Source organism: Tiliqua scincoides, unplaced genomic scaffold, assembly GCF_035046505.1.
Source record: "Tiliqua scincoides isolate rTilSci1 unplaced genomic scaffold, rTilSci1.hap2 HAP2_SCAFFOLD_82, whole genome shotgun sequence".
Taxonomy (NCBI): domain Eukaryota; kingdom Metazoa; phylum Chordata; class Lepidosauria; order Squamata; family Scincidae; genus Tiliqua; species Tiliqua scincoides.
This window is the reverse complement of record NW_027101662.1, coordinates 16,519-25,862: the sequence shown is the minus strand read 5'-3', so window position 1 is coordinate 25,862 and position 9,344 is coordinate 16,519. Positions and strand designations below refer to the sequence as shown.

The window sequence follows — 9,344 nt, the reverse complement described above, 5'->3', positions numbered from 1 at the left end:
ATTGGACAAGTTTCTGGAGGAAAAATCCGTTAAGGGTTACAAGCCATGATGTGTATGCGCAACCTCCTGATTTTAGAAATGGGTTATGTCAGAATGCCAGATGCAGGGGAGGGCACCAGGATGAGGTCTCTTGTTATCTGGTGTGCTCCCTGGGGCATTTGGTGGGCCGCTGTGAGATACAGGAAGCTGGACTAGATGGGCCTATGGCCTGATCCAGTGGGGCTGTTCTTATGTTCTTATGGGGGGAGGTGGGCAGAGGGCTGGCGGAGGGCAGGGAGATGTGGTGGGGGAGGAAACGAGGAGGGAGGAGGTGGTACCGGTGGAGCTTGTCTCCACTGGATCCAGAGCCCCTTGTCAAGCTGCTTGGTCCGACATGGAACTGTTACTCTGTGCCTGCTCGACAGCAGGTGCAGAATTGAGTAGCCTCATTGTGGGGCTACTTTCCTTATGTGGGGGAGAGCATGTTGGATGCCGCAGCTCTCATTCTGGTGCTGTGGCAGCCTGGCGCTCTGGGTAGCACCTGACTGGGCTGTGAGACACATATGGTTAGAAACAGCCTGGTGGACCAGAAGCACTTCTTCAAACACATGCGAAGCAGGAAAGCTGCCCTGGAGGTGGCTGGACCCTTAGGTGACAAAGGCGTAAAAGGAAGACTTAAAGTGGGCAGGGGGCTGCAGAGAGGTGGAGCAAAGTCAGTCTGCCTGCCAGTCTTCACTACTGAAGACACAGGCAGACCCCGTGCCTGGACTGCCCTTCTCAGGGACAGTGTCTAATGACCAGGGCCCAGCGGAAGCAAGGTGCTGACAAGTGGGGGGTTCGGGGGCAGCCTACAAGGAGGCAGGCGCCAGAGCCCTCTGGAATGCTTTGGAGCTGCCAACAGGATGGGGCTGGAGGCGGCCAGCGAGAGGGTCTCTGGACAAAGCCTCTCCCCAAAGGCGCGATCAGGGAAGGTCCTGGGAGCTGCTTCCAGGTCAGGGAGCAGGGAGGGAGGGAAGGGCCAAGACACATTGAGAAATGGGCTATGTCAGATGCAGGGAGGGCACCAGGATGCAGGCCTCTTGCTGCCTTGTGTGCTCCCTGGGCATTTGGTGGGCCGCTGTGAAATGCAGGAGCTGGACTAGATGGGCCTCTGGCCTGATCCAGCGCGGCTGTTCTAATGTTCTTATGACGGCCAGGCCCGGCCACAGTGCAGGGCCACAGGCCGGCTGGGCACGCTGCTGGGCTGCGGCCGGTCCCGGGGAGAGGGCCGAGCAGCAGCCCGCGGCCGGGCCCCGACTGGCGCAGGCGGCGCGAAGACCAGGGCTGGGGCGCCGGGTGCCGCTGCCCGGGAGCGCTGCGCGGGCGGCCTGGCCGGCGAGGCCCGCCCCCCAGGACCGGGCGCGGGCGGCGTCCTGCGGCGCTGGCTCCTCCCCGGCCGCGCGCGCCCCCTGCCGGCCTCTATTTAGCCGCGGCGCCGCCTGCAGCCGCAGCACTCGCTCCGGCGGCGGGGATGTGAGCGCCGGGGATGGCGACGCGGCGCGGGGGGCGCGCGCGGCTGCGGCGGCGGCTGCCGGCGACGTCCTGCCCGGCCGCGCCGCTCCTCCGGCGCCCTCGGGATGCGCGGGCGGCGGGCGCTGCGGCGGGCGCGTCCAGCTGAGCAGCAGCAGCGCCCCGGGCCGGCCGCGCCGTCGGGCAGCGCCGCGATGCTTCCCTGGAAGAGGCACAAGTTCGAGCTGCTGGCGGCGGACGAGGAGCGGCGCGCGCCGCCGCCGCCGCCCCCGTCGAAGGCGCGCGGGCAGTGCCCGGCGGGCGCGGCGGAGGGCGCGCTGAGCCGGGTGGGCGGCCTGTTCCGCCGCAGGCGCAGGACGTTCCGCGTGAGCGGCGAGGCGCCCGCCTTCTCGGTGCTGTACCTGGGCAACGCGGCCACGCTGCAGGCCAAGGGCGAGGGCTGCACCGACGCCGCCGTGGGCAGGATCTGGGCGCGCAGCGAGGCCGGCCGGCTGGGCGCGCGCATGCGGCTGACGGTGGGGCCGCAGGGCCTGCGCCTGGCGCCCGCCGAGGCCGGGGCCGGGCCGCGGCCGGGCCACCTGTACCTGCTGCACCGCGTGACCTACTGCGTGGCCGACCCGCGCCTGCCGCGCCTCTTCGCCTGGGTGTACCGGCACGAGGCGCGGCACAAGGCGGTGCTGCTGCGCTGCCACGCGGCGCTGCTGTCCCGGCCGGAGAAGGCGCGCGCGCTGGCGCTGCTGCTCTTCCAGACCTCCGCGGCCGCGCTGGCCGAGTTCCGCCGCCTGAAGAGGCGCGCCGACGCGCGGCACCAGCAGCTGCAGCAGGCCGGCCGCGCCGCCGACGGCGCCCTCCCGCTCGTGCCGCTGCGCAGGCTGCTGCTGCGCGGGCCCGCCGGCTGCTACAAGCCGCCCGCCGAGCGCGGACGCGCCGCGCCCCGCCTCGGCCCCATCTCCGAGGACTCGCTGGGCGAGGAGCTGGAGGCGCGCGCCCACGCGGGGCCGCCGCCGGAGGAGGACGGCGGCTGGGACGAGCCGGAGGGCGCCGCGGGCGAGCCGGAGGCCTGCAGCGGCGAGGACGACGACGACGACGAGCTGCTGCTCCCGCCGGCCGGCCCGGGGCGCGAGGCGGCGGCGGGGCCCGGCCTGGGCCGGCTCATCCGCGGCCTGGGCGCGCTGGCCATCGGCAACGACGTGGAGCTGCTGCGCGCCGACCTGCGCGTCACCCGCCTCCTCTCCGGCGACAGCACCGGCAGCGAGTCCTCCATCGACAGCAGCGGCCGCGACGGCGGCTCCCCGCCGCCCCCGGAGCCCGACAGCGGCTGACGGCCGGCCGCCCCGACCCGCCGCCGAATTCGAATGCTGCTGCCCTGGGAAGGAAGCTCGCCGCGGAAGGGCCGCGCCTGCGATGCTTCCCTTGGGGCGTCTGACGGGACTGTTGCTCCCCCACCGCGCCCCCCCCGGTTTTCCAGGAGCGCCTGCCGTGTTCGGAGCCGGCCGCCGCCAGGGTGCTGGACCCCCGGGACTGCCGGCTGGGTGAGGGCGCTGTGTTTGCAGTTCCAGGGCCGGAGCGCTGCCCGCCGCCCTCCTGCCCTTGCTTAACCCCCCCCCGCGCCTGTTGCGCAACCGCCGGCCCTGCTGCCCCTGCGGAGACACTGGCACCGCGGAGCCTCTGCATGGCGCCCTTCTGTGTCTTCTGCTGCGCGAAAGGAAAGCGGACGTGGCCGCCTGGACCTGGCCCTGCGCGGGAGCCCACCGGGGCCTCGCCGCCTTTCGGGACTTCTCTGGGCTTCTTGTGCCGCGAGTGGAGCCAATAAAGGGAGGCGAGGCAGAGCCTGCTGTGCGGTGTGTGTTTGCTGCGCGCTGGGCCCGCGGGGCAGCCACTGGCAAGCACACGTGTCCTCGCCAGCCGGACACCCGACTGCCAGGCGCTTGGCCGCCTTTCTTTAAAGGCCGCTGGGGAGGGGAATTGAGGCCCCCCCGCCACACACGGGGGGGGCAGAGTCATCTGGCCTTCTTGGGGCTTCCAGCAGGTTTGGGGAAGGGACCAGCAGGTAGCTGGTGTGGAGAACAGGCTGGCAGGCCCTCCCCATTGCACCACCACCCTCATCCCGCTCAGGTGCACAGGCCTGGCATGAGGGGAGCAGCAGGGAGAGGAAATTTGGTCAGGAAAGGGGCGGCCAGAATTCACTACTCCCCTTAGGGTCTCTGAAAGCAAATTCTCAGCCCCCCCCTCCCGTTGCATTTCAGTCAGAACAAGTGTTGGAAGAGCCACTGCTGGAGCCCCACCTCCCCTTCGTCTGAATGGGGCTGACTGACTGACTGCCCTCCCAGGGAGCTTCATGGCTGCTGCAGAAAGAGTTGGTTCCAGGCGCCCCTGCTCTGCCCAGGGCTCCTTGCACTGCATTTTTCTGGCTTAAAGGGTGTTGCTGGCTCTGGAAGTCCTGCAGAGCGAGGAGGGAGAAGGCAGAGGCCTCATCTGGGACTGAGGGGAGCTGAATGGTTTTGCCAGCTTCAGGCTTCCCTTACTGGCTCTCCCTTGTCCCTTGCTGAACCCTGAGGACCAAACTGAGGTGTCCTTGTACAGGCAGCCGTTCCAGTGACCCCCAAGAAGTTAATGGAGGCTCCCACTCCTGCTGGGACTCGGTCTACTCGTAAAAGCTGGCACGGCAAGTGGGGGGGGTTCAGCAGCAGGGGCGTCTGTAAGAGTAGCCGTCCTGCCTTGTCTTGAGCAAAGGAGCAGCAGCTGGCCTGCTGGAACTTCAGTGAGGGGACTGAATTGGATCAGTGAGGAAGTGCGGCTGTTTCTCTCTCAAATACAGAAGACCCCCCCCCATGCGGAATGTCTAAAGGTGCCACAAATTTCGTGCCAGCAAGATGGGGTGATGAGGGTCTGGGCACAGTTGCATACATGGGGCATCCCCCCCCCCACACCTTCCCTTTCTCTGATATACAGATTTTTGTGGCTGAAACATCCCAAACAGGAGGAAGCAGTGCAGATTCTCCAGGGCTGCTGGCCTAGAAGGAGCAGCACCCCCAGCCAGGAGAGATGAGTGGGATAGCCAACTTTTCTCCCCAACAAGGCTCCTGTCCCTTTAACACCTGCATAACAGGCAAAAAAACCCAGCCATTCTCATTGCTGCCTCTGTGCCAGAAATAGGTCAGCATGTGTATTTCTGCCACCCCCATGGCTGCCCAGGCACCAAAGTGCCGCCAGGAGCAAGATGGCATGGCCTCTTGTGAAGAGCAGCTGGCCAGAGTGCAGCAACTCATGGCCAACAGGAGTTTCTTCCCTGTCATGCTTTAAACAATGAATCAGTTCATGAATATTGCAGTATCTCAGTGCAGCATGGGTCATGTATTTGACAGCCAGATGTCTCAGAGGAATGAAGTCCTTACATCCCATGTTGCATCCACCATGAATTTTGTTCCCTCACTTCAATCATTCTATCATTCCATGTGGCAGGGAGTTCTGCAGGCTGATGCTGTGCTGTGGGCATTCTTGGAAGGCCCTTTGTGAAGCATCGCTTTGAGTCTCTGCCTTCTGGCCCATCTTCACTGCACCTTATAGATTAGAGGCGCCCAGCCTGCTGCTCCTGGTTTGTGGCACAGTATTCCCGCACAGCCCTGATTTATCAAGCAGAGGCAAATTCAGCCAAGGTGTGCCAATGCTCTGAGTTGTATCCTTCCAACTACAAAAGTTGGTTTCAGAATTTGGGAGTGAAAGTGCAGCATTTTATACATGCACACTGTCATGTAGTTGGATCAGGCCTGGGTGGACTGGGTCTGGCTCTTTCCCAGCACGACAAGGAATGGCATCTGTGGTGATTTCAGCGCTTCTTCCAGCTCTGGGACTGATCCTTTGCCCAAGGCCCCCATCCACTTGGCAGGCAAGAGCACACTGGACTGTGTATCTCCCCCTTCTCCAAATAGAGCTCCTTACTGCCTCACCACCATGGATTTGGCTAAAATGTGCCCGAGGTAGGTGCTGCTACATCTCACCAGCAGTCTCAGGGCTGCCTCTGGACATCCCACTTGATGGTTAGAGCAAAAGTGGCCTCGTGGTTCTGAGGCTGCTGCCTCCCAGTGCCGTGGTTCCTCCTGGGCCTGATCTGTTCCCCATCTCAGCAGCTCTTTCTTCCGCAAGATCTGTTCAGGCTCCACCGAGCTTCAGGTAACAGCTGGGTGTGCAGCCACCACAGCCACTGCCGCCAGAGAAACTGCTCCCTGGGGACAGTGGGGCAAGAGCAGAAACTGCACCATTGGAGGATTCTAGCCAAAGAGGACCGTGGTGGGGCGATTTCAAGTAGGGCACACTCAGGCGGCACAGCACCTGGGACTTTCCTGGCCTTGCAATGGCTGTTCAGGCCGTGGCTTGCCAGCCTCAGCAAAGTGCTGAGCAAGTGTTTCTTGCTCCCCAGACCACCACTGCTGGAGGGTTGGTGTGCCACCTTTTGCACACAATGCCAACAGGATGAGCAGCAGGGTAGGGCCATTCCCCCACCCACACAGATGAGCAGAGGGAGCCCCCATGGGACAGACTCCCACCTGCTGGCCACAGAGGCTGCCCTGTGACAAGGAACATGCCTCCCCACGCCACATGGGAACCCCACATTGTACACAGGGAGGCGAAAGCTGGGTGTGTGTTGATGGCCCCCTGCACTTCTCAGCCCTGACCCATGCCCAGGCCAGCAGGTGTCCAGGGGGCCTCCTTCCTTCCAACCTGGGCAGTCTTTGGGAAGCATACACATTGTGGCCAGTTTCTGTACAGGTAAAGCCCCTCACCCTAGTCTCCAGCCAGCCCCCAAAGTGTCACACACACACATACACAGAGTGGTGAATGAATGTCATTTGGCACCCAGAGCCCATAAATTTTTGACACCCCACCCCCCAATATGACAATCTGAGCTGCAAGTCCAGGTGGCATCCCAGGTCTACCCGCCCAGCAAATCTTGGCCACAGATGTCAAAGTTAAACCTGGAGCCCAGATCTACCCACCTGGAAGAGGCAGCTCCAGAGGGCAGGCAGAATGGGAGTCCAGGTCTACCCAGCAGGGAGCTCTGGGCTCCAAGTCCAGGTCTATCCACTCAGCAAACCTCAGCCATGGAAGCCAAACCGGGAGCCCAGGTCTATCTGCCTGGTTGACCTGGGCTCTGAAGATTGTGCTCATGCCCGTCCCTGTGACATACTGCCCCCCGTATCTGATGACTTATGGTGTCACCCCCGTTAACTTTATTTCACTACAGAGCAATACAGGTTACCCAACCAATCAGTTATCAACAAGAAAAAGAGTGGCCAACTTGATGACACTCACACAACTGAATAGGAGTTCTAGTATGAGCTCTGATACATGGAAAAGGGAGCTGACTCATAACAACATCTTCTTGGTTCCCTGCTGTGTTACCAAAACACCTCATTAGCTCTCAGAACACTCGGGCTCATTGGTAAGTTTTGAGTTGAGCAAATCCACTTTTTGTAGCGTAAGAGAGTTGCGTTTTTCTTTTTTGGTTATTCGGCTATAGCTTTTGATAGAACACAGATATTTCAGTGCAGTTTGTTTCATTGCATTCTGTTGTAAATCATGCATCAAATGGTCTATAACGTGATGGTATTATTTCTAAAAACCACAATTTTGATCACTAGTAGTGTTACCCCCCCCCCCACACACACACACCAGGTGTCGTCTTACTAACACCTTATTGCAGTGGTTCTCAAACTCTTAGCACTGGGACCCACTTTTTAGAATGACAATCTGTCAGGGACTCACTGGAGGTGATTCTTGGTCAGATGTGACATCACCAAAGAAATTAAAATAAATATAATTAAAGTAAAACAAATGCTAAATAAAAATAATAAAATAAAGGGAAGCCAGCCCTGTTCCACCAAGTGCATTTTCTCTGTAGCATGCCTGCAATCACAACCCCCCCCAAGAAAAATCAGTTAAGATTTTCAACCCTACCCAGTGCCCAGTTCAATTTAAGTTCTTCTATGTAAACTATAACACCATCAGGACACCCCTAGCATTACAAGTCTAAAAAAGAAAAAAAAATTCACCTTACCAGCCCAAGTCCCTGTTTTATTCTTTTCTTTGAGGGGCGGGGGTGATCTGCCTTCTGGAGCATTTGCTGAGCTCCACTTTCACCAGATTGGGACTGTTCTGGTGGCTTTGCATTCCTCTTTCCCTGACCCGACCATGACCCAAGGCACCTTTGCTTAATTGTGAGCAAACACCAACTTGTAGCTTAGTTTTGCTTTCCATAGGGCTCAATACATTTGTCAGCTCTTAGAGGCAGGGACTTCCTTCTCGGGTGTTATTTGGGGGGTGCATTTATTGGATCAGGACCATTCTGGTGTCGTTGGATTCCTCTCAGCCTGCCCTTTCCAATGGACTATGGCAAGCTTACCTACTCATGAGTAAACACACAATATGGCTCAGTTTCACTTTCCATAGAGCTCCATGCATTTAATGCCTTTTGTTACAGTTGCATTTTTGTTTTTTGGGCCATAATTTTGGATAGAATGGAGATACTTCACTCCAATTCTGTCACTGCATTTTGCTGCAAAGTACATAACCAACAGTATGCATGAGGGGGTTACTCCAAACAACCACAATTTTAGCAATTTTGCTCACTAGTGGTGTCACCGCCCCAGAGGCTGGCACCTGGGGCCGACAGCCCCCTTGGCCCCTTACTGTGTCAGCGCGCACACACATCCATACCTGTGCGCTTCATCCTACACAAGCCTTTCTTGCTCTGCTATCCCCCACTGGATCACAGGGAGTTTTGTGGCCTGGAATTTCTACTCCTGGAGCTGCAGGAAGGCTGGACAGGAAGGCGCCCCCCCTTTTCCTCTTTCTGCCTCATCCTGGAAAGACATCTTCCCCTTCTGTTTCCAGGCTCTTTTCCATGTTTCCGTGTGTGTGTGTGTGTGTGTGTGTGTGTGTGTGAGAGAGAGAGAGAGAGAGCGCCATATGCCCTGTCTCGTCTCAAGGTCTCTGCTACTACCCACCCTCCCAGTGTAGGTCCCTGCTACCTTCTTGGCCACACTTGCTTTCAAAGCTCAGCCAGCCCTCCCTATTGGTTGTGCTCCTGCCTACTCATTCAGGGTATTTCCTCCCTCTCTGGAGCCCTTAGGCTGGAGTGGGAAAGAAAGCTCAAGGAACAGAGGCAAGGACAGCGAGCATGACTGCAGGCCCCTGGAGGAGGGAGGAGGAGAAGTGGGTTGTGTAGTTCCCCCTCCCCCAGAGGTCAGGAGGAGTGGGGTTTGCAGACTGCGCTCCATCCTTGTGGGGAAGAGAACCTGCTCACCGCAAGCGTTTGCTCGTGGAGATGCTCTGCCCGGTGGCATAGCTAGAGGGGGTGCAAAGCACTAAGTTTTGCAGGGAGTTTCACCACGGAGCGCAAGCAGCCCCTCCCACTCTCCTTTGGAGCCAGTCTGGGCTGCTAGAGCAAAACGGAGGCATCTGCCCAGAAGGCCTCCCTGGCACACTCCCAGAAGGCGTACACCATTTTGCTGCCATCGCCTGGAATAGCTCTGAAGGAGGGGGAGGGGCCACCTGCATGCTGCAGTGAGGCTCCCTACAAAACTTTGCGCTTCGCACCCCCACTAGCTACACCACTGGCTCTGCCCCGCAGGCAGAGGGTGCTGGATGGGCCTGATGCACAGGCAGCATTACTGGTGGGGATGCGATGACAAGGCCAGCTTTGCTCAACTGCCACCAAGGCCCTCCAAGCAACACATGCAGCTGCTCTGTGGGAAGACATAGCTGAGAGTCACAGCCATGGGTTTCAACTCATGGGATCTGCAGCCACCACAATCCAGGGCTCTCCTTGTGGCACAAGCCTCACAGGCCCTATTTAT

At 59.6% G+C, this 9,344-nt stretch overlaps 1 protein-coding gene across 1 annotated transcript; it reads left to right on the top strand.

The window, feature by feature from the left end:
* The first annotated feature begins 1,637 nt into the window (after window positions 1-1,637).
* LOC136636074 (protein FAM43A-like) lies at window positions 1,638-2,906 on the top strand. Its single transcript, XM_066611097.1, has one exon. It carries the CDS (start codon window positions 1,683-1,685, stop codon window positions 2,808-2,810), a length of 1,128 nt encoding a protein of 375 aa, XP_066467194.1. The 5' UTR covers window positions 1,638-1,682; the 3' UTR covers window positions 2,811-2,906.
* The last annotated feature ends 6,438 nt before the right edge of the window (window positions 2,907-9,344 follow it).